Source organism: Balaenoptera acutorostrata, chromosome 5 (assembly GCF_949987535.1).
Source record: "Balaenoptera acutorostrata chromosome 5, mBalAcu1.1, whole genome shotgun sequence".
In the NCBI taxonomy this organism is placed as follows: Eukaryota; Metazoa; Chordata; class Mammalia; order Artiodactyla; family Balaenopteridae; genus Balaenoptera; species Balaenoptera acutorostrata.
Genome location: NC_080068.1, coordinates 45,507,015 through 45,532,596, shown reverse-complemented (window position 1 = coordinate 45,532,596; position 25,582 = coordinate 45,507,015). Strand labels below are relative to the sequence as shown.

Here is a 25,582-nt window from a genome sequence, read left to right as displayed (position 1 = left end):
CCATAAAACACTTGGATCAAAGGCTCCAATCTGTACTTAAATTCAAGTCTCTGGCTGCGGTGTTTAGATATCATTCCTTCACATTCGGTTATGAAGTCAGGGAGGGGAACTGAGCTTTAAATTGCTTTAATCCCCTGAGTCAAGTATTATCCTAAGGTGGAAATGTGTAGGCCTTCAAAGTTGGATGGGAAGAATTACATAACACTTAAGAAATACCAGACTAGCATTGGGCATATGAGGAGATAACCAAAACAGAAGTTGAAAAAAAAATGAAATTGTAAAAGAGGCCTAGAACTAAAGTGTGTGTGTGTGTGTGTGTGTGTGTTTATAGATGCACGCATATATCAAGAGATTTAATGCTGACTCCCCAGCTTTCACTGGAAGATCGGATGCTATTAATTTTCACCCCTTTGTGTCAAATTCTTTTGGGGTGGAGAGCTCTATAAAGCCTCAGTTCTCAGTAAACACACAGGCTGAGAAAACACCTGATTTGGGGAACAAGGAGCACTGCCTTCATCTGTGTGCTCTGCAGCTCACAAAGCCCTTGTCAGAGGATACTTGGTAGACGCCAAAGGCTGTTAAGTTATTACTTGGATTCCTAGGGACAGAGCTCCCGGCCCCAAAAACAGGCTCCGGTTTCTGGCAGCACGTCTGCACAACGGAGGCATTCCGGAGGTGCAGAGAGTGAGGGCTTCAGAGGCAAACAATGAGGGGAAGCCAAACCCCAGGGCTTGGACTCACAGAGACATGGTGTGCAGAGGCTGCAGGAGGACACAGCCTGGGCTGATCGCTCTTTTCAAGATGCTGAAAGATACCTGCATCCGAAAGGGGGAGGGGCGTGGGGCCTGTCTGAGGAGGTACATCCATTACTCCAAGCGCACCTGTTCCGGTTCCCACTAATGAGGCCCACAGCATCACACTGTGTGCGCATGCCTGGGCAGGGGGGGGCCGGGGTGGGGTGCTGGGAAAAAACAACGTCCATTATAAGGCGACTTGGCAGGTGAAAGTGGCATTTAGGGAAAGAAGCATCAGCAAAGAGAAACAGTAAGAAAAAAAAGCTTCCGTATTTTGTGCTCTGTCCCATCCACAAACCAATGCTGAGGGAGAACATAAAAGGATCCAGCACAGAGGAAGAAAGACACACATCATACGATATCACTTATATGTGGAATCTTAAAAAAATGATACAAATGAATTTATTTATAAAACAGAAACAAAAGACTCACAGAGAGAGAAAACAAAGCTTTGGGTTTACCAACAGGGAAAGTGGCAGCGGAGGCGCGGGGGATAAATTAGGAATTTGGGATTAACAGATACACACTACTATATATAAAATAGATAAACAACAAGGACCTGCTCTATAGCACAGGGAACTATATACAATATCTTGTAATAACCTATAATGGAAAAGAATCCAAAAAAGAATATATATATGTATAACTGAAACATTTTGCTGTACACCTGAAACTAACACAACACTGTAAACCAACTATACCTCAAATAATAGCTACAGGGGCTTCCCTGGCGCCACAGTGGTTAAGTATCCGCCTGCCAATGCAGGGGACACGGGTTCGAGCCCTGGTCTGGGAAGATCCCACATGCCGCGGAGCAATGAAGCCCGCGCGCCACAAGTACTGAGGCCACGTGCCAGACTACTGAAGCCTGCGCGCCTGGAGCCCGTGCTCTGCAACAAGAGAAGCAACCGCAGTGAGATGCCCGCACACCGCATCGAAGAGTAGCCCCCACTCACCACAACTAGAGAAATCCTGCGTGCAGCAACGAAGACCCAACGCAGCCAAAAATAAATAAATAAAAATTAAAAAAAAAAAAAAGCTACAGATGGGAAGAAAGTGAGGACTGAGAATCACTCTGTCTGGGGAGACTTGTCACTACCAGAGTCATCAATGCCATCCCTCTCGCTTGGGCAGGACATGGTCATAATGGCCAAAGGATCAGGAACTGAGAATGTAAATGTTAACACAAATGCTCCCCACTTAGTTGCTAAGACCTCACACATAGGAATCATGGTTAAATGAATAACTCAATGTTAACACTGTATAAGGCAACGGACAAAGTATGTTTCTGTCCTCTTCAAATTGCCAGTTTTCTATGAGTATGTTTCATGTGCAATATCATCTTTGCAAATGGGTTGTCCCTGGTGGGAAGAAAAACAAGAGCCTGTCTACCCTTGCCCTGAGAAACTCAAAATGTCCTTAAACTGGGACGCCAGGACCTGAGACGAGAAACACCTGAAAGTTACTTCTTCCAGCCTGGAAGGAACCTTCCCTCTGGATGTGGTTTTCCTGCCTCTGGCTTAAAAAAAAGCTTTAGGGGCTTCCCTGGTGGCGCAGTGGTTGAGAATCTGCCTGCCAATGCAGGGCACACGGGTTCGAGCCCTGGTCTGGGAAGATCCCACATGCCACGGAGCAACTAAGCCCGTGAGCCGCAACTACTGAGCCTGCGCGTCTGGAGCCTGTGCTCCGCAACGGGAGAGGCCGCGATGGTGAGAGGCCCGCGCACCGCGATGAAGAGCGGCCCCCGCTCGCCACAACTGGAGAGAGCCCTCGCACAGAAACGAAGACCCAACACAGCCAAAAAAATAAATATAAATAATAAATTTAAAGACTGAGTATGAAAAAAAATATTAAAAAAAAAAAAAAAAAAAAGCTTTAGATGGTTAAAACCACACAATATCCTTGGTATCCAGGATGACAAGTGGAACTCACTCTATTCATGCCCTTGAAGTTGTTTTTCTTTTTGTTTTTCTGCCAAGAACCATGAATTTTCCTTGATTTCTCCACTTACTCATTACTACTGAAACCGTCCTAATATTAAGTTGCTTTGGGGAGAAGGTTGGCCAGGATTTGGGAATTTCAGAAAAATCAGAAAATGTTAAAAGTTCAAAAGGACCATAGAAATCAAATGGTCCAAGATGGAAAATAGATCGCATTTCACTTCCTAACTGCAATCAATCCAAAGTGGTTGCCAAAAGGCCGGATGAAGCGTGAGGGCTCAAAGGCTGTAACCGGGTGGGGAACGTGTGCTAAGGGATTAGCAATGACCGCAAAACAGTCACGGAAGAAGCCAAGGCCCAAGCGTCATGACAATCAGGCCCACTCTCCTCTGTCCATCAGTGTGCAAACTGAGACCTTGGGCAGTGAGGTGAAGTGACCAGGCTAGGACCACACAGCCACATGGCTACAGCGCCACGTGAGCCCCACGGCACCCCTCTGAATCTTGCACCCCTGCTGCCTTTGGTTGATTGACAGGAAGCAGTAGCCACAAAAGTCACAAGTCACTCAGAGTTCCCTTGCGAAGAATCAGCACCAAAAGCCACCAAATATTTGTACTTATAATCATTTACTCCCATAAAGGATCTGGACAAGGACCCAGATTTAATGAAGCCCTAATCTAGGGCTTAAGAGCTGTGAAAACTTCGGAAAGTCACTTACACAGCCCCTGCCCCCAGGTATGTTTTTCATCTGGAAAATTATTTCCAATTTTGCTCACTCCTTCCGAAATTCTAGATGACAACAAAACTATCAATTTTCTTTATAGCGAAGTTAGAGCATTTTTAGAGCAATGGCAGGAGGTCTTTGTATTGTTCCTTGGAAATGTGTCACAGGATTTCTCTGAGGAGGCATGAAATATCAACAACCAAAAAAACCCCTCCAACCAGGCACCAAAAGAAAATACTACGAATAGCAATGGACACCAAACTGAGATAAGTTAATTGAGGTTATAGTTTATTATACTTAAAAATCAAATTTAAGAAGAGAATCTATCATAGGTTGTTTTCTGCCTTCTAATTAGCCCAAAGTTCTGTTGCCAATCAGCTGATTGACCACAAACAAACTTGATTGTTGAATTTGCGTAGAGCAACAACCAATGGCTGAGATTTAAGTCACTCCAAGAGACCCAGCCCCTTACTTACATGCACAATGGTCCTATTTTCCCACCTTGCCATATACTGTCAACTCCTTAGGCCTCCACCTTCCTTAGTGTGCATCCTTCTACTATGGGATCCTGTGTGCTGGAAAAGGTCTCCACAGTCCACAGTCCTTTACTTCTCTGATTCCTGCTCAAGGCCGCTCCCCTGAGAAATGCCTAGATGCACGGTGTGCAAGGCTCTGAGAATGTCAGCAGCTCCCGTCCGTGTAAGGTTTACTGCCTACAAATGCCTTTTTAGATATTATATCTACCTTGTTTGGCAGGGATCCTTACTCTGTTTGACTGCATAAGCACGGGTTCAGAAAAACTTCATTACTCAGCTGGGGTTACACATCGGATAAGGGACAAACAGGCAGGGTTTCAAACCTAGCCTTCAGATTCCAGGTTCAAAATTTATTACACTACATCATGTTATACTGCAAATGGTCTTCTTTGAACTTTTAATGTTTAACCATAAAATGAAAAGCCTGTCAGTCTGTCCCAAATTGCAGGCTATTAGAAAAATTTACATGTTTTACATGTTCTACATAAATCCTTGCCCCAAAGATGTACGAATGTCATTAATTACTCTTATTAAAAAGCAACACTATCAACAAAAGTATTTAAGCTACTGACCTTTGCAATCAAAGCACAGTCCTATCTAGACAGAGCCTTCAGAAACTCTAATATACATTTCTTCATATTTTACTTTCTTTGAAACTGGGATGAACATAAATAGTTGAGTGATAAGGAAACCTATTTAACTGACAGTCTTTTTTTAAGCAATATATAAAATAAAAGAGCATCTTACAATGGATGACATCTTAGATTCAACGAAATACAGTAATACTTGCTTGTACGTACTTTACAGATTTCCAGTAAAAAAGATCTGATGAGACAAATGACCAAAAGAGAGATCATGGATCACGGTACATGTAACTAATTTCTGGACAATCTCGAGCAAGTGGCCAGTCTAACCATTTTCCAGAAAGATCAACTGCCTTGTGTAATAGATGCATTTGATAAACAAGGGGAAAGGTCAGCAGAATGGCACAGAAAGTACTGCTTGTGAAGTGGATTTTTAAGCACCTAAGAAGATAAACATAGTAGATTTTTTTTCCTCTCAAGTACCTTTCTTCTTATTACCCACATCAAGAACCACTGTTTGTTCAGCATTACTCAAATTTGACATCCAAGACTTTAGTTCTACCTGCTTCGGTTCTGGAATGATAGAAAGTGAAGTTCAGAATATTAAATATTGGCTTGGTTCTTGTTTAAGAAAACAAATTCATAGAAGATCCAAGTACTGCACATGAGAATCCAGAGGAGCATTTAGCCCCAGATGCTATTAACTCCAGGAACCATTTGCTAGAGCTTCCCCGGTGGAAGAAGGGCTAAGTGTAAGGCGGTTCCTACCCCGCAGCTTCCATTTATTTTCTTTAATCTCAATGTAGCTCTGACTTCTTATCTGCGGCAAACCTTCTCTTTACAGCTCTCACAATTGCTATTTTCTGTCTGTTGGGTTCTGTAAACTCTCAATTTACTCTTCTCTACCCTTTCCAACATAATCTCAACATCAACTTCTCCACTGTCTGCCATCCTTCTTTAGCACAAATTTTGCCCAACCCAATGTACCTGCTATGGGGACCTGCTAACCAAAACTCTGGTTTGGGAAAAACTGACTATTTCCAAAATGAGAATATGTGACAGCATTAAGTACTGGCCTTAATTTGCTGTTAAGTCAAACTTCAAAGTAGCTAACTCCTTTGGAAAAGGTGAGATTTATATGAGATGCTTGAAAAAGCTGCTGACTCTATTCAAATCACTACCAGTAAGATAAGACAGAGGACAGGTTAATCTCACAAGCAATTCTCACCTTGCAAAATTTCATTTGTAAGCCAGTTGCTGGAAACTCAGAATATATTGTTTGGCCAGTAGCTCTTAACTTTTTAGGAAGATCACAAACTTCTCCACACACTGCCCCCAGAGAAATCGACCAACAAGTTTGTATATACTTTCAGGGAGTTCAGACCCCAGATTAGGAAGCACATGTGCTGGCTTGTACAGAACCTGGATCATATTTATCTACTTCCTCAAAGAAGGAGAACATAGTGGTTCTGAAGGGAACCTTGGGTTAACACATTGAAGACTGACTCCTTAGAAATCAACCAATACATGTAAATATTTTCTAGTAGTACTGATCCAATGGCGTTGAAGAGAATGAAAAAGACACTTCTTTTGGTTTGCGTAGAGATATTTAAATAGCCCCTCCCCCCCCCAAATTGAGGGAGCACTTTGGGATAAGGGGGAGGCAATGAGACAATGGGAAACAGATTTTGGTTTTAAAAACAATGACCCAGGCTAAAAGAAAGCTCTGAGCTGCCAAAATTAGCATCTAGATTACAGGTTCTTCTGGAAAACTTCCCAAGGGGAAGTAAAAGATATCCAACCCATGTATACAAGATGAATGTTCTTTCTTAAATTTAATTTGGGAAGCTGAAAAGTTGGTTGACAGACAAAGTATCTTACGGGGGCAGCTAATTCAGTCACAAAGATATATCATGTCCTTCCAAGGACCCTGCAAAAGTTCAGCATGACATTGATCCAGCAGCAAGGAAGCAAGCTCTAGGTGATTTAAGGGATGAATGGATTTGAAAGGCATGCCTAATGGTTTCAAACCAACTAAAGCACCAGATGAAAAGCTGCCTTTTTCGAAACAACAGACTGTGTTTGAATTACTGACTGCTTTTGCACAAGGTTATTTACGAGGAGGCAGGTGCATCAGGCTAAGGTGGTTTCAGGTGACAATTCAAATTGGAAGAGGGCCAGGAAAAGATGGGTGTGGGAACTAAATCAAAAGCCATCCTTCAACATCTGCTTTAGGTGTTTGGTTAATCTCTGCCAGGATGTCAAGTCAGCATTTCCTTTATACTCAGGAGAATGAGATAGCAAAGGTAGGAGTCCAAGAAAAAAAAGGTTTATTTCAGCCCCTATTTCATCATAGAGCGCCTCAGTGAAATATTTAATAAATCCAATGTCTTTATATTGATCGCTATCCTTTCACTTCTGTTCAAATGCTGGGCATGTGTCCAAACGAGGTAGAGGAAGGACTCCCTATCACAGTTGAACTTTGAAAGCATATTTGTTTAGGGAGGAGAGGCTTAATTTAAGATCCGGCAATGACTGGTTCCCAAATTCCCATCTAAATTCCAAAGGAACTTTGCACTTTGGTGAGATGCAGCCTCTTTCCTTTTTTTCATTTGAGGCTCCAGAGATCGGAATGAGAAAGAGTTCACATATTTCAACTTTACTCCAGCTGGGATCTCAAGTACTTTTAGCCTCCTTTTGGCAAGGCTGGATCTCAGAATACAAGTGCTGACTGTACGCTCAGAGAGTGTTTCTCTAACTATGGATTCAAGTTGGGGGAAAGTAAAAGTCAAGTCTCCCACACTGTATAAAACATGCTTATTTTGAGCTTGAAAAAAGTCTCAAAGATTACCTTCTCATTTCTTTCTAGCAGCATCTCTGGACACTAGAAATGCTACACCTCTGCTAACCTCCTTGAAAAAAGAGGTATTGTGTTAAGATTACAAACAAAACAGAGTAGACGACTCAGAATCAACTCACTTCTTTGGCATGTGAACAAAAAGTAAGTAACTCCCAGATAAGTACATTCTTTGGAACTGAGCCCCAAATGCTTTGTAGATTTCACGGTCAAGGGGAAATAATCAGTATTTTTGAGGAAAGAAGGTCCTATTTCTCTCTACAATGATGAAATGGTGGTATTTCCTGATTTATTATAGGATTCCACATTAAAAAATGAATGTGCATTTTGCTTGATTTGTCCTAGATGCTACTTAAATTTTTCTTCACTAATTCCTAATTAATGGAGGAAAGGGATTCCGACTCAAATAATTACCATCTTTGGTTTCCCTGGAAGAAAAACAAAGCTAAAATTTGTCATCTTTTGTCTTGGGAATATCTTGTCAGCAGTTTAAGACACAAAACAACAATTCAGTACGTGGCAACCAGAAATGGGCCTGGAGAATCATTTAAAACTTTTCTATGAGATAAATCTTTACTAATTTTTTTTTGTAGGAACTGATCACAGCACATGTTGACATTCTTCCTGCAATGTTTTTAATCGGCTACAACTTCCATGCAGTTCCTGAGCTTAACAGTAGATGGCTCCACGTGCCTTGTCTTTGAAAGGATTGGTGCTTTCTATCAGGAACAGTAGGTGCTGGTTTAGAAAAGTCAAAGGATAATTAGAGTTCTGGGGGAAAAATGTGAGAAATTGGTGTTTGGGATCGTGGAATATTATTGAACTGTGGAAAGTGGCACTGCTCATGATATACAGTTGAAAACATATAAAGCCAGTCAGTCTTATCTCCTTATGTCTTGGGTGCCTGTCTATGATGAGAATTAATTGTCATCTTCCCAGAGGAATAAAAGTGATCTTCTGGAAAATCAGAATCATCATTATCTAATTATGTGCTGTCAAAACAGAACTTTCTGGAATATTGGAAAGGTTCCTCTTCTGTCCAATACAGCAGCAATTCACCACACGTAGCTATTACTGAACACTTAAATGTGGCTAGGGTAATTTTTGTTTGTTTAATTTAGTTAAACTTAAGCTCATATATCCCCATGTGGCTATTTACTGAACAGCACTGGCCATTACTTTGAACAGCAAAGATATAAGTAGTTGAATCATTTATACGTGATAGATCTCAAGCCAAATTATAGAATATCAAATGGGGAGCATCCTTTACTAAAAGGGTTTATGTTTCTAAATCCAGTTCACCTCAGCATACTTAGTGAGGACATTCAGTAAACAAGTAGAATTTTCTTTTTACAATTCATTGTGGAACATGGTTACCGGGATAATTTTATTTTTTTGGCTGCAAGTTCTTGAAAAATTACCCTTATCCCACACCCCCCTCCATTCTTCCCTTTTAGATAAATAGAAGGATACTAGCATTCTATAAAGTCCTTTCCTTTCTTACAAGACTAATTTGTACTTTCCCTGTGTTAAACTCATTTTCATGCCAGGGCTTACTAATAAAATTTGAATCAATTGAATGACTTCCGGATATAAATGTACCTTGAAATGAAATAATAAACACACAAACCTAAGAAAAAATGATTGGTCAAAAGACTGGTTTTAAAATGACAAAATAGTAACACTGACTTAAAAAGTCCAAAAAATTTTCCTGACTCAACCTTCTTGAAAATAGTATTTTTAAATACACTTGTAGGAGAAAAACAAGAGCAAAAAACAGTTCAAGCAAATAATAAATCTCTATATAATTTTCACCAATAAGAAGAAATTTCACTCTCCTCTCTTCATTTCCACGCACCAAGTAGCTGAACATCTAACTGCAGACCATTCTTCAGCCTTCATTGTTCCACAGCTAATAAAGGGTGCAAATGAATGAGGTGATAGTACAGCAAGATAAATCAGTTAACACAGAGCTAAAAGAGACTCATAAATCATCTAGTCAACACCTCATCAATTTCACAGATACTGCAGGTATAGGGAGAGAGTAAGTGACTTGTTAGGGCTCCAGATTGATTAGAACCCTAGGCTCTATTCCCAAGGCAGAAATCTGCCCACAGCGCTAGGCTACATCTGTCATCCTAGGATAATCAAGGGTTGCACAAATCTAATTTTTATAGATTTAACTGGAAACCCAAAAAGGACAACTAAAGGGGAGGTAACACCTGAATTCAACCACGAAAGACAAAAATCTCATCAATCTTAAGCAGTATTTTCAACAGTACAATTTGTCTCTTTAAGACCTTACAAAATGTTATAATGGTCTTTCCATTTATTATTTGTGGCACCAGAATCAAGATTCTAAGTCCCTGCTTCAGGGATTCCAGATTCTTCTCCCAAGTAAGGGAGGATACCCTCATTTTCTCATCTCCTGTCCAAGCAGGTACTCTCTTTGGGGTCATCCAAATGCTCCTCCAAAGTCGAATTCTTCCAGGCCACCTCTGGAGATTGATAAAGTTGATCCCACCACCTCCAGTGCCATATTAGGTAACTTACCAACATAAACAGTCACCTAGCTTTGCCCCTTCAATTTTCTTACTTTTTCCTAGATAGGTGTTATTCAATTGATTTTTTTTTTTTTGGTCTATTGTAGTTTATTGGCCAGTATTTAGACTGTAAGAACGTAATGTTAGTAATAATATAAGAAATGTGAATTATTACGATAAATAATAAACATTTAAAATATTTAACAATATATGCCTAAGAATAAATTAAATTAAAAAAAACAATAAATATAAATAGTTTATGGTGATTTTCTGTTCCACTAGACAGAATGATCTCAGGAATCAGATTAAATGTCTAGTGGAGCATATAAAATAAAGCAAGACTGAAAATGCACCAGGGGAGAAATCAATTCTAAGAATTTAACACTCCATTAGACCACTGAAAAGTACTACACTTAGTAGCCAGAAATATTGCCACCTCCAGGAAAACAAAGGATTGACCCGCATGTCGTGGAAGAATGCCAACAAGACACTTGCTGATCAGTAGCTGATCTTCTCCACTTTGCCAGAAAACCTGCTTGAAAGGCATAACAGAGCACCACTTGTGAACCCCCTGACTTCTGTCAAGTGCCCTAGGTCCTGCTTGCCCAACCATTGCCCCCCCCAATAAACTAACCATTAATGATAGGACCTAACAAGCTGCCACACTTTTTAATGTTATGAAAATCTCGACAGCCAAGAATTTTTCTTTCCTTTTAGAAGTCAATTCTACATTTGCTCTAAACCTCACCTGACTAGTTGTTTTCCTTCCAAATCTCCAAGCAGTCATATACTCTGGTTAACTGTAACCTTCTTGTTTCTTAGCACAGGCTTATCACCATGGTCCATGTTTTAAACTAAGACACAGCTATCACATGCCAAGCTCTAGCTACTGTTTTCGGGAGGAAAGAAAAATTATTCACCCCATCTGAGAATGACTGTACCAGACATTATTCAAGAGTGCAAAACCCTGATCCCTGAACTCTTCCCCTTTATGAACTCAGTTCAGAGACCCTCCCTCGGCCATTAGAGATCATCCAGGGCTAAATATAGATCTACGCACACCAGCGGTCCTCGGCCATCGTCACATGGTGCTGCTGACGAAGAACTCCTTGGAGACGCCTTCTGCCCAAACACACATACACAAATTTCTGTGCATATTCATCCATACACACTATACCCACCGAATTCGTCGGCGAAGACGGACACATCTACATTCAGAAGAGAAAGTGGCTCCCCAGAGATCCCCTCCTGCGGTTTACTACACTTGTGCCGCCCTCCGCACTGTCAGAGGACCTAGCTACGCTGCTTTCGCCTGAGCTGCGCGGATCAGGTTGGGGTAAGGTGGGAATCAATACTCCAGTGGTTCGCAGACAGACACACACACTTACACTCCAGTCCCCCTGTTCCGCTTGTACAGCACTTAAGTTGTTTCCCCGGTTCCCCTAGAGAGAGGAGCCTCCCCCCGCTAGCAGCCCGAGAGTCTCCCAGGTACCCACAGTTCACGTTATTATCGCCCGGCCAGGTGACCTGAGCTCAGGCAAGAGCAAGGCGACACGTTGTGTCCCAAGTTACCAGGTGAACGGAGAAAGGAAAGAATATCACCTCGTCAGTGGCAAGCACGTGACTTCTGTTCCCTTGTCTCTTCCTGAGAGTCAGACCTTAAATTATAAGGCTCCGTCACCAAAAATAAGCAGGACCCCCACCTGCCCACCCACCCCCCAACACACTCACGAAAACTAGCCAAGAAGTAGAAGGAAACAGCCTAGCTGTGCACAGGAAGGGAAAAAAGGATGAAGAAAGGATGAAAGCGACTAGAACTCAGACAAATCCTCTAAAACTGTACCAAGATCTCGAGACAGAAGGCCTGGCTGCCGGATCGGGGCGAGAGAAGCGAAGATAACCCAAGCCTGTCCCCGCCCGGGCCCCAGCGGCTGGGGCCCGCACCTGCTGGCACCGTGTCCGCTCCCGGGGTGGCCCCAGAAGCCCTCGGCGGCCAGGCAGGAGGACTCCCCACTTCCCCCGCTTTTGCGGGACGCTCTGTACCAGCGAGCGCTCGCTGGCCGGAATCTCCCGCCGCCTCCAGGGGCACCGGCAGCCGGGGAGCAGTCAGAGATCCGGGCTGCTCTGCGCGCAGCTCCCGGGCCGCCTGGGAGAGCGCAGCGCGCAGCAGGGGGGCGCGTTCCCGCTGCCGGGCTCCGGTTTCTCCAGTGAGAACTGCTGACCAGGGAACAACCCACCTGCAGATGGACCCGGGGTCCTCGGCTTCCCGGCTGTTTTCCGCGTGCCCACCAACGCAACCAAAGGAGAGGAAGCAAAAGCGCGCAAAATATTCCGTCCAACCAGTCGGGTGCCTTGTTTATACTGAAACTACTGCCGCCGTTGCCGCCGCCGCCGCCGCCGCCGCGCACACCCCCTTCTCTTCGAGTGCCCGCCCCCGCCGCCAGCCCCGCCCCCTGCCGGCCCCCGCGGACCAATCACGGCGCAGCTCACCGCCCACTCCGCCACCGCCCCCGGCGCCCGCGGCCAGCCCACGCGTCCCCGGGGGCCCGGGACTCCAGTGGCTCGGCTGCGGGTTGTCCTCCCACGCTGCGGAGGCCGGCGGAGCCCGGCGCAGGCATGTTTAACTACGCTGGTTCGGCTCGCTCGGACGGCGTGCGTTTCCTCCTGAGGGCACCTGCTGGGGGCTTGTTTGTGCAGTCATGTGTTTGCCTGTGTGTGTTCATTTACCTGTGTGCTACCTGTAAATACCGGCCCGACTTGTTATACAGTATCTATTAACATAATTATGAGCTAGAGGTTACTACTGTCCGTCTAACTTTCAGAAGAAAGCTGAGAGAAACCACAAGAACATTCGCTCAGCAAATATTTACAGGAAGCCTGAGTGCTAGGCTTTGTGCCAAACGCTGGGGGCACACTCCAGGCTGGTCCCTGCCATTAGGAAGCCTACAGTTAAGTGGTGGACAAACGTTAAGCAAATGGTCACCCAAACAAAATGTAAAATTGCGGCTGTTAACAAGTTCCACAAAGAAAGGAAAACTGCTGTGAAATATGTTTCTGGAGGTAAAGAGGGGAGGTCTGACCTCAGTAAAGGCTGTGCTGTCATGGTAACCGCATGCTCTATCATTGGATACTTGATAACTATTTCAGGAAAAATGGTAAAACTTTTTTTCTAATAAAAATTTGTACGAATAAAAAGAGGCTGGAGGGAAGAAACGATGAAAACAAATAAGGGAAGGAAGAGACGCAAGGAAAGAACAAAATCTTAAATCATCAGGAGCCTCTCCTGCCTGCCATGTGACCTTGAGTAAGTAAAGTAGCTTTTCTGAGCTTCAGTTTTCCCATGTGTAAAACAACACTCTTCATACCTATCCTGTAGGGCTATAATTAGGATTACTGAGATAGAGGGACTCTTTTTGTCCCTGCTCCATCTTCCCTCCCGCCTCCTCCTTGCTGGGTTGGAAACAGCATGAAGTTCACCTTGCCTATTCTTAGCTGATTCCTCCCCTTATTTTCTTCATCTGTGCCTCCTCTCACTTCTCTTTGCCTAATTATACTCCCTTCTTCTCTTCTGTAAATGGGTCTCCTGTGACTCTGTTGTCTACTCTCACCTATCTGAGCTTCTCAGCAGTTTGAAGAAGGAGCCCTAAGACCGAGAAAGCTTGGCGGGTCCAGCTGTTCAGAGTAAAGCACCAAGGCTTGGGTGGCTCGGCCCAGCCCAGCTGTTGTGGTTGTGCTGGTTGGCTAGTCTTTCGAGCTCAGTTTTCCACCCTGGTTCTGCAACAAACAAGCCGTATGAGGTTGGGCAAGTCATTGACAATCTTGAGGTTCCTGGTCCTGTAGCAATAAATTAAGACTTGGACTAAATCATGATTTCTTAATGGAAATATTTGACATATCCTTTGTAACCTCCGGTTACACCCACCAGCCCAGAAGATTTTGCCCAGTTTTACATTCTGAAGTTTTTTTTCCCACCAAAACAAAAGATGTTTATTTTAATTTCTCAAAAATATAAAATGGATACCGTGAGACTGTTCATTCAATGCTTTACCAAACCACATTCCTGCTCCCCATTCTGGCCGATCCCCCAGGACCCCTTCCATCTCCCTATATGAGAGATAATATATATGGAGACAGCTCCAGAGTTAGATGGCTCAAACCCTAACTCTGTCTCTATCACTTAGCCAGCGATCAAACCTTAGAAAATGCACGGACAGATTCTGGGCCCCCGTTTACTCATCTGAGAAACAGCAATCGTGGTTTAGAAAAGCAGATTCTTCACAGAAGAAGATTAAAAGAGATAATACACGAAATGAGTTTGGAACGGTGTCCCTCAGAGAAGCCTTCCCTGACCTTCCTACTTAACAATTGCAATCTCATCATCCCCACTCCATCTCGTCATTCCCTTCCCTGATGCGTTGTTTCCTCCATAGGCCTTATACCACCATTTAGCATACTGTCTCTTTAACTGATCATTCCCTCCCTCCCCTCACTGGAATATAAGCTCCAGAAGAGCCGGGTCTGTTGTCATTGTAGTTGTTGTCTTCCTGCTGTATTTCCAACGTCTAGAACAGTGTCTCACGCACAATAAACATTCAATAAGTACATGTTGGTTGGATTACTTAATTAATTAATTAATGCCTAGCCCATGGTAAGCACTCAGTAAATAATAGCTGTTATGAGTATGTATTAAGTATTCTCTATCATGAAAAGATATTCTGTCTATTCTTTACTTGTCATAGTTTCTTTCTGGTCTTTTGACTCCATTGGCTCAACGCTTGTCTCTGTAAATCTTGGTAAGCTCAGTAATACTGGTCAAATAGATGCAAATAAACCCCTGCTGAGTAAGACCTTACTCCAGTAATAAAAATAGCCACTTGTATTGAGCTTCTGCTATGTGGCCGGCTTTGTGCTGAACATTAGTTTTCTTCTCCTTTCCTCTTGGACCCGAGGTTCACAAAATTAGAACAATTGTTGTGACTGATTCATGTCCAACGTTCTTCCTTTTATTTCACTTTCTTTCATTTCCCATCTAAGATCCTTTTCACCATCCCAAAGGCACTTACTCCTTCACACTGTATTTAGTGTGAGTTTTTCGATCCGCCTTTCATGAATAATGGTGTATTGTTTTATGTGAGCACAAGAGTATACTTATCTAAATGTTATTGTGCAATCTGTCTCATTCTGTTTCTGTTTTCTCTCTAACTTTTTTTTTTTTCTAACTTTTGATTTTGATCATCCACCCATGTTGACATATATTGATGTTGTTCACTCCGTTTACTCACTGTTGAGTATTTCACCATATTTGTGTTACGGTTTTTGCTTACATGTTCTTTCATCGTCACTAAAACTCTGAGATATAGGTACTGTTTTCTCCATTTCTGAGATAAGGGAATAAGGCTTAGGAAGGTAAATAACTGCCAAGGCCATTCAGCTGGAGAAGCCATGAATTAAACCCATATCTCTCTGATTCCAATGTTCCCATCTTGTCACTCTACAAAATGGATTTAATTACTGTAAGATTTTTGAAATAATGTCTGAAAAAAATCCTCTACCTCTTGGTCATTTTATATGTCCAAGATATTGCTGTTAAAACTAGTAGATATGCGTATTTAAATTAAACCAGAGTCTTTTCATTGCTGTTAAAACTAGTAGATATATGTACTTAAACCAGAGATCAGTTCTTGTCATTGCAAAGCAGCGTTTATTATGTCTCAGATGCAAGTTTAATATCATTATTTGTGATTTATGATCTTAAGACACAAGAACTTTATTTTTTTTAAAGAGATTGTTGTAGACTTTTTTTTTAAAGGTCAGTGTGAACTTTTTAATTTAATTAATTAATTAATTAATTAATTAATTGGCTGCATTGGGTCTTCATTGCTGTGCATGGGCTTTTCTCTAGTTGCTGCCAGCGGGGGCTACTCTTCGCTGCGGTGGGCGGGCTTCTCATTGCGGTGGCCTCTCCTGCTGCGGAACTTGGGCTCCAGGGTGCACGGGCTTAGTAGTTGTGGAGTGCCAGCTCAGCAGTTGAAGACACAAGAACTTTAAATGAAAATCTCACAAAGCATAACGACCTTCAAATATTTAAAAACTGTCCTATCAAAGAGGAATGAGGCTTCAGACACCAGATAGGACTAAAGAGGGAAAAGTATAAGGGAATGGATCAAGGCTTCAGGGTAAGAAAAACATTAACGATGCTCCAAGTAGAATAGCAGCTTTTTTTGGTATTGAATTCCTTCTCTCTGGATCATAAAGGGCCTTGTGAAATGGCCAAGTAACTCTCCAAAACACTTCCATGTATTCTCTTTCATTTAGTTTCTTAGTGTCACTCTGAAATATGAAGATGAAGAGTCCAAGGATACTGAATCTTAGCCCCAGTTTATAAATGGCAGGAAATGAAGGCATTGGTCACACTAGTTATCAACAGCCAATCTAGACCTCAGCCTCAAACTTCTCACTTTCAAAGCCAAGGAAGACAAACCCATTTTTTATAAGTATGAAGTATATTGCCTTTCATGTATTCCAATAAAAGATTACAAGAATTTCATAAAGCAAAAATGTGAAGAATGATCAGATGCAATTTTGAGAAAATCATTGAACAATTCCTAAGCAAGGTATGTAAATATAACTTTGTAGCTGGTTAACTTGCCCTTTAGCATCTCTGAACTAATCACAGCTTCTCTGGAACACACAAACCCAATTATTTTTTTTAAACCGGTAAGAAATAAACCCTAAAATACCTAAGTACTGCACAGATACCAAAGTATTTATTTTATGTAAAAGAAAGAAAAAAGCAATTGCTTTTGCACAGAGAATAGATTTAAAGGAAGAGGAAGAAAAAAAAAATGCATGATTTTCCCCCCAGCCCCACCCCTTTCACAGAGGAGGAGGAAATACTGTAGCGGTGTGGCTAGGTAGAGACAAAGATATTTTGGAGCCAGAGGTCTCATTTCTTGCGATCTGGGTTCCATGCCTTGGGATCCTCTCTCTTTGGGCTCTCTCTCCCACGTGGCTGCAATGGTATGATGGGGTGTTAGGTCAGTTAGACCAGCCTGGCTCTAGACCTTAGAGAAAACCCCTTATATTCCCTTGCTTTTTAGCATGATTTTCCCTGACTTCCCTTTCCTCATCATCTGAGAGCCTAGGGTGAAAGGGGGAAGGAAGCTGCTTGGCATGCTTTGGTTTCATGCCCTCTTCCTCATTCTAGCCTGAGTAAAAGGGATTCTGCCCATGGGCCAACCTAGCTTATGAGGGGGCCATGTTGGAATTTCATAGTAATAAAGCCTGTATGTGTTTGACATTGACCTCTATTCATACCTTTCCCTGGAACTTGAAAGAAGGATGATGAATGCCAGACATGAAAATTTAGATATTCAAGATTCCGAGTCCTGGGCCCTTCATAAATACAAAATGAACCCTGCCACTTAGGAGGAATTTTTGTGATGAAACACATGATTGGGTCAGCCTTGGAATGGTCTCCTCAATAATAATTCCTAACAATTGTTATCATTTACCGTGTTCTTTCACATCATTGTCTCATTTAGGGAGAATATTGGGTCTGTGAGGGTCATCAGTTCTAATGGTAGTCATTACAGAGGCATGTATTTTCCTTTCCTGGGATCACTAAAAATATTACAGAGAGCCATTCATTTAGATTTGCTAAGAAGATACCACTAAATAGAAGGGAATCGACTAGAAAAGATAAGTTCAGGGAAGTTTCTTCCACACATCTAGGTGATCCTCTTTCACTGTCACTTTTTGTCTACCAGATCTTAAAGTTGTACAAAAGAATGTAACAACTGCATGGGAAATTCCACAACAGATATAGTAGGTTTTCACCATCCCCTAAGAAGATGTACAAAGTTACCATATGTTCATTTATACTAGACAAGAACTGTTGAACAGCAAATTTATTATTTTTCCTTTATAAGCATCGTTGTTTTGCTCATTTGCCAATTTTTACTTACTCTTACAAAGTAATTAGTTGTAATAAACTCAGGAGGGATATTGATATTGAGAAATAATAGTACTTGGACTGATCATAAGGTTATGAGACAGTCTTATCATCATTGATTATATAATGCATAGTGACTTATTTTTTCTATACAAAGAAATTAATTTCTTTGAAATTAATTAGAAATTAATCAGACTTCATAACTATATTCAAAATATTTCATAACCTTAAACACGTTATTTTGATACAATGTAGCATTCTTTTGAGTGGAAATTCAATTATATTTAACATGACTTTCTTTGGATAAATATTCTTTATCCTGTAAAACCTTTACAGTGAATAGTAAATACACATATATTTCTCTAGTTCTCATTTCTCTTTCTAGCGGTTTTTGTCTGGTTTCTTGTGAGTGAGTTGATCTTATAATGAATTAAGAAAAGGTTTTTCTGTTGCAAATTCTTATAGCCTTCAATGTTAAGTCTGATTATTTTGCTAGAAGGTCCCCTCAGTTTTGACTAATTACCAATCTATGTCCTAGAACACTGAGTGGGAGGGAGAAAATGAATAATAGAATAATAAAATTTTAGAGCTGGGAGAAATATTAATGATCATCTCTTTTCATCTTTCCCCACCCCAATGCCACCAACCAAGGCATTTTTGAGGTGAGGAAATTGAATCCTAGAGAGATTAAATGATCTCTCTAAGGCCATCCAACAAGATAACAGCAAAGTTACACAAGTCAAAGAGCCTGGATGATAAGCCCAAAACTTCAAAAACTATGATTTTGCTTACTAATTATTCCTGCAGGGCTGAAATTTATGGAGCTACTTTGACGTTACAGAAGTACAATTTGTTTTCAAATACTTATGACAAATATTCTCTACTAAATACTTCTTGATGAAATGATAAAGGAGAATTCTTTAGGTGTTGCTAATAGCTTTTATTAGAATTCTCTAAATATTGCTAATATCATTTATTTTATTTAATAGTCAAGATAGTAAAATAGTAAACTCTTGGTTGCTTTATCATTAAAGTAACCATAGTCTAGACTATTAATCAGACTTCATAAACTATATTCAAGAAATTATGTTGATCAAAAACGGTATTTGCTGTTGTCATCATGAAAACATATACCTAAGGTATTTTCTGTTTAATGTAATAAAATGATTGACTTTCATAAGACTGTATCATCTTTCATAAATATTATAGCATTGTTGTGATTTCTAGATAATTCTGTGAAGTTTAATTTTTGTAAAATGTCCAAACACTTTGACTCATGGTTAATCATTGTTTTCATAGTAAAATCAGCATTTCAGTACAATATATGTAAATATTGCTGTGGAAAAACATAATGCTAAGTATATTTTTCTGCACAAAAACAAATGGAGCAGATCACATAGTTTAACTATGTCACTGAATTAGAATGTCCGTCTCTGGGAAGGGGTCGGGGTGGGATTGGGGATGGGAGACAAAGGGGACTCCAACTTTATGTGTAGTGTTTGTTTGTTTCATAAAGAAAGACATAAAGCAGACATGACAAAATGTTCAATATTATCATTTGTGAATGGTGGGTACACACGTGTCAATACTTTTTTTTTTTTTTTTGGGAATTTCTCCAAAAAAAACCAAAAGATTTTTCTGGTCAAAATTGGACGTTGTCATTTAACTATGTTATATAACCTTAAACTTCTATATTTAAAGCTTACATTTTAAGGCAATATATACTGGTAAAGTTATTGTTTTACCTTTTCCTGCTCACTGATTAATCACATTTATAAAGTATGACTGTTCATCAAAAGTCCGGCGAATTTGATTTTGTCCTACTATACAAAAGCATAATATGTGAAAAGTTTGTTAAAAAATGTTATGCATCTCACAGAGTTTATCCAAATTAGCCTCCTCTTGCTTTTTGATGTGATGCTGTGTATACTCTCTCAGACTGTGATGTGTATTATGAGTAAACACACAAAAGAGCTTTGATTTTTTGACTGAAACCTGCTTTAAAGTCAAATCTTGCACAGACTAACACCATTAGTGTATGACTAATATTTCTAGGGCTTGGAATTAACTAGTGATAATTTTGGAATCTACAATTACCCACATAATTATCTCCAATTAGCTATCTCCGAAGGGTAGTCAAGAACTAAAGGAAAGGGCTTTCCTGGTGGCTGGCACAGTGTTTAAGAATCTGCCTGCCAATGCAGGGGACATGGGTTCGAGCCCTGGTCCAGGAAGATCCCATATGCCGTGGAGCAGCTAAGCACATCAGCCACAACTACTGAGCCTGCGCTCTAGAACCCGCAAGCCACAACTACTGAGCCTGCGTGCCACAACTACTGAAGCCCGCACGCCTAGAGCCCGTGCTCCGCAACAAGAGAAGCCACCACAATGAGAAGCCCGCGCACCGCAACAAAGAGTAGCCCCTGCTCGCCGCAACTAGAGAAAGCCCACGCACAGCAACGAAGACCCAACACAGCCAAAAATAAAAACAAATAAATTAATTAATTAAAAAAAATAAAAGAACTAAAGGAAAATGGAGGTTGAATATATGGAAATATATCCCTATTAGTGGAATAGTCCATTTACTTCAGGTCTGTTGAGAGAGTCAGGGTGTATGCTTTTGAGATGTGTTTGGATGAGTAAATGAGGTGGAAAGACATGTCTGTTGCCTGCAGAGGTGAAGTTTGGAAAGAATTGGAAGAAATAGGAATTTTCTGGCCCAGGCTGTGTTGCTCTGTGACTTTAAAGAGATTATCTCTGAAGAAAAAGCATGTAAGGAAATAAGCCTAAGAAAGACCAAGGCCTTCTCTGTGGAGGTATGAATTTAACACCTCTCACAGCAAGAAATTCATAACGGAAGCTCAAATAAAATGTCTTAGTCTGGATAAAGTTTCCCAGATAAATAAAACAATTGTCTTAAGTTAAGAACTCATACAAACTCTCTTTGAAATGCCCTGCCTTCCTAAGTTAAAAGTCAAACACCAGCTGTTACGGAAGGCAGTTGTGAGCCCAAACTTTCTAACTTCCAAGATACTAACAAGCTGTACTTTTCCACCCAAAATAGTTGAACTAGGACATACTGTTTTGAAAATACTTCTAAATAGATGCGATTTTGGTTAGCCCTGCCCCTGCTCTTGCATTAAGGCTAATGGTAGACAATTGTCATTTTTTGATTCAGAACATACAACAAAATAAAAATGAATGTGTATTTTGGACTGTGCCTTTCCATTGGTGAGGAAAAAACCTGTATATATTGCCAGAACCAAGACTTTAAAGTATGTCACAGTGAAATAAAATCCAGGACTATCTAGCCTGATGAGATGCCTATATTAGGCTTCACAAATTTATATCGGAGTTTTTAGACTTTCTTTCCTTTTATTTTCTCTTCTTTTCTTTTTCTTTATTTCTCTCCCCCTGCTCCCTTCCTTCCTTCCTCCTTCCTCTCCCTCCCTCCCTCCCTTCCTCCCCATCCCTCCCTCCCTCTCTCTCTCTCTCTCTCTTTCTTTCTTTCTCTGCAATTTACATAGTGGTGAATTTTTTTACTCTAAATCTCGGAGTAACTAACCCATGATTCAACAAAGAGGTAATGTTTGAACCTGTTAGACAGTTATTTTAGGGACAACCAACCAGTATATTGAAATAAGTCATTTGCAAAAAGGCTAGCAGAACTTGTTCCAGAGCACACAAAATGAGGAAGAAAATGCAAAACAGGACAGCCTGTTGAGAGCAAGCAATGGAAGCGACTCATTTTCTCACCTGTAGAGTGAAAGCAGTGACCATTCTTTCAAAGGGACCCTGGTCAGTGTAGGAACAAATAACAAGGATCCTATAGAACTTGGCTCTCTGTTGGTGAAGTTAACATCTCAGATTCTTAGTTTCCTCAACTGTAAAATGAGGGGATTGGAGATATGATTTCAGACGTGTTTTCTAGCTGGCAAATGCTACTTCATATTAAGACTGTTTTTAATTGTCAGCTTTTAGACTGGTTCCATCTGGATACCTCAGCAGCCGGCCAAGAGGCTTGAGATGGCCCAGAAGTGCTGGACTTGACCCAACTCCACTGACTTGGTTATGGTTATGGTCATGGTTATGGGCTATCTTTCCCTGGAGTTCAATGTCTGTCTTATTATAGTGATTATGATGCTTGAAAGAGTCCCTAGGGATCTGCTTTCACTTTCCCCTAAGGCTCGGCCTACATTACAGGCAATAACTGCAACTAAACATCCCATGGCATAGTGATACCTCTGCTCTGGGTCTGGTTTAATAAGACTTGACATTCAGCTTCAGTGATGGAAGGCCTGTGACGAATTTTGGGGACTAATTTCTTACCCAACGGATATGCATTCCATATCGGGTGACTGACCATCTCAGTTTGCCCGGGACTAACTTGGTTTTAGCCCAGAAAACCCTATGTCTTGGGCAAACCCCCAGCTCCTGGCAAACTGGCATGGTTGCTCACCCTAATTCCACAGATATTTACTGAGGACCTTCTATGGGCCAGGCCCTGGAAAAAGGAAACCCAAAGAAAACAAAACAGATGAGATTCCTATCATCATGGGACTACCATCCATGTGGGCAAGACAGACATTAAACAAGGGAATAAATAATAACCAATCACTACAGATGGTGATCAGTCCTGGGATGGAGAAGAGCTGTGGGGCTCTCCTTAGAGGGGTCAGGGAAGATTCCTCCTAAGTAAGACCTGACGGATTCGGAGTCAGTCATGAGTATTGGCAGGACAGGTAAGTTCTAGGTCATTTCTAAGAATGAAGAGGCACTTCAAGAAAACCTTAGGGGAATATTATCACTCTCTAAAATTATCTTATTTATCCATTTATGTGCTTACTATTAGAATTAGATTTAGAATACAAATGCTAATAGAATAATTAGACTAAAAAATGCACTCGAGCAAAGACCCAATCTATAATGCCAACAGTACTCACAATACTTGGTATTTAGTAGGTGTTCAATGTCTATTGAATAAATAAAGGAGTGAAATATTTCGATCTACTGTGTAGCTCCCTGAAACTTACTTTCCCCCAATTATATCCTTTTTCTCAATCAGACTGTCCATAAAGCAGATGGAGATATAGATCCTATGGAAACACCCATAAGCTTCAGGCTAGGGCTATTCTAAGCCAGTCTGTGCCTACTGGCTCCAGGAGAGACTTTTCAAGCCCTTTCCTTTGCTCTGTGCTGAGGTATCAGCTCATAGGATGTTAGGTGTTTTGCTACCTAAGTTAAGGAGAGATAGGTCTCATAGTTTTAAGGCTTCAGCTTTATGATGACCTGCTTCTATCAGTGGGTGGTGGTGGTACTAATTAAAAGAAAGCAGAAGTCTAGCAAACTCACCCTTTCCATTAGGACATTTCTCACATCCCTTGAAACAGCTCTCCGTTACGACTCTCTCACTTCTGATCATGGTACCTTTATTTTCCCAGTTACTTAGGCCTGAGACCTCAAGGCCAGCTTGGCCTCTTTATCCAGGCTTGTTGCCTATAGCCAGTCAGTGGCTATATCCTCTTGTTTTTGTACCCCCCAAATTTCCCTTGTTTTCCCTTGCCATTTCCAGTCCCATTGCATTCAGAGATTAGAGAAATGACCACCTACTTGACTGCCACCCCTGCATCTGCCCAAGAAGACACATACAGATACAGATACACATACAGTATACTTCTAGATTAGACTAGCCCTGATATGTGGTATCTCAGGAACCTGAGTTGTTCACTTGCTCCAAAACTGACGGTGGTCTGCTATATTGAAGCATGAAGGTTTTCAACCAAACTTTCCAATCTTACCTCTTTTTAAATTTAATTTTATTTATTTTTGTTATATAGCAGGTTCTTATTAGTTATCTATTTTATACATATTAGTGTATATATGTCAATCCAATCTCCCAACAATCTTACCTCTTATTTATGCTTTTATATACATAGGAATCCAATTGAGTTCACTGCCTCTCTCTGGAAAAAAATTTTTCATTTTCCCATTTCTACGATTTTTCTCATACTCTTCCATTTACCTGAAAGTTCCATTTGAACTTTAATAGTCCCAAAATATATTACAAATAACTGTTTCTGCCTGAATTTTAGAAACCCATTGAAAATATCTTAATCTTAAGTTCCTAGACGGAACTTTTAATACCTGACACAACCTTGATAAAGTCACAATGGCTATCATACTGATAATTTAATACTAACAAACACGTTTTGTTTAACACTAGTTGAGTTCTGTTGTAGGTTTTAGGGATTCAAAGCCATGGTCCCTGATGCCAAGTTGATAGGTAATGGATACAATTGCAGGATCCAGCATTGGCAATCACAGAGCATCAGGGGTTTCTCTGTATAAGCAGAAGTCCTTTGTGGCCATCTAAATTAAATTTTTTTAAAGGTGGGGAGAGGGGAGACATTTACTGAGCATTTACTACATGCCAGGACTGTGCTAAGTGTTTTCTCTAGATATTTATTTAATCTGCATAACAATCCTATAAGGCACTTAATATTATGTCCATATTCATAGAAGAGGAAATGAAAACTGAGAGAGATTTTCAAAAATTGCCTAAGAACCAACATCTCATAAATGACAGAGCCAAGATTTGGATCCAGGTGGGCCTGACTCCAAAGATCATGGTCTTTGTATGACAAGGAGGACAGAGTCTATAGAGTAGACACATGAGCATTAGGTGGGTTTGCTTGCATTGTAATAAGTGCTGTAATGGAAGTAGATACAAAGCGTGTGCACTCCCCTTTACCACATAAGTGGTTATGGTGCTGTTTGGGGGCGGAGCAATGCTGCTGCGTAAAGATCAAGATCACCCACAATGGAAACAGGAAGAGCTTGGTTCCAAATCTGGCTCAGTGTGAACTTGAACAAGCTGTTTATTCAACCTTCAGTTTTCTCATTAGTGAAATTAAAGAAATAATGCTTGCTTTAAAAATGAAATAATACCATACGCATAAAGTCATTAGTACAGTATCTAGAAAAGAGAAGTCAAGAAAAAGTAGTTAATTAAATATAATTATCAACACTATTCAGCAGCCTCTTTCATCTGTAACACCTCAGGCTCTTCCACACTTCCTAAAAAAATATGACTGGGGCTTCCCTGGTGGCGCAGTGGTTGAGAATCTGCCTGCCAATGCAGGGGACACGGGTTCGAGCCCTGGTCTGGGAGGATCCCACATGCTGTGGAGCAACTAGGCCCGTGAGCCACAACTACTGAGCCTGAGCGTCTGGAGCTTGTGCTCCGCAACAAGAGAGGCCGCGATAGTGAGAGGCCTGCGCACCGCGATGAAGAGTGGCCCCCGCTTGCCGCAACTAGAGAAAGCCCTCGCACAGAAACGAAGACCCAACACAGCCATAAATAAATGAATAAAAATAAACGAATTCCTTTACAAAAAAAAAAAATGACTATTTTTTTTATCTGTATGGGTGATTCCATTTTGGGTTGTTGAAGAACCATTTGAAAGTTGCTGACACTCTTAAATACTTCAGTATGCATCACTTAAATATAAGGACATTCTTGGCATAAATATTGATATATCTAAACTCCTAAGCAAAATCAGCAATATTAATTAATATCATCTAATTTCTAGTATATAATTTAAATTTCCTAAATTGTCCCTCAGAATTATCCCCAAGAATTCTTTGAAC

At 41.0% G+C, this 25,582-nt stretch overlaps 1 protein-coding gene across 6 annotated transcripts in view; it reads right to left on the bottom strand.

Annotated features, from left to right (window-relative positions):
• Positions 1-25,582, bottom strand: part of RASGEF1B (RasGEF domain family member 1B) — a 560,362-nt gene that overhangs the window by 24,687 nt on the left and 510,093 nt on the right. Inside the window, exon 1 of one of the 6 annotated variants that reach the window (XM_007165614.2) lies at positions 12,216-12,350. The exons of 2 other annotated variants lie outside the window; for them this stretch is intronic. Coding sequence is in view for 1 of the 4 variants with exons in the window: in XM_007165613.3 (XP_007165675.1) it covers positions 9,294-9,308 (15 nt within the window). In the remaining 3 variants the exon portion in view is untranslated. Of the gene's footprint in view, positions 1-741; positions 829-9,293; positions 9,315-11,922; positions 11,977-12,215; positions 12,351-25,582 lie in introns of those variants that run through there. 3 more of the 6 variants (XM_057547297.1, XM_007165613.3, XM_007165615.3) reach the window with 3 other exon arrangements.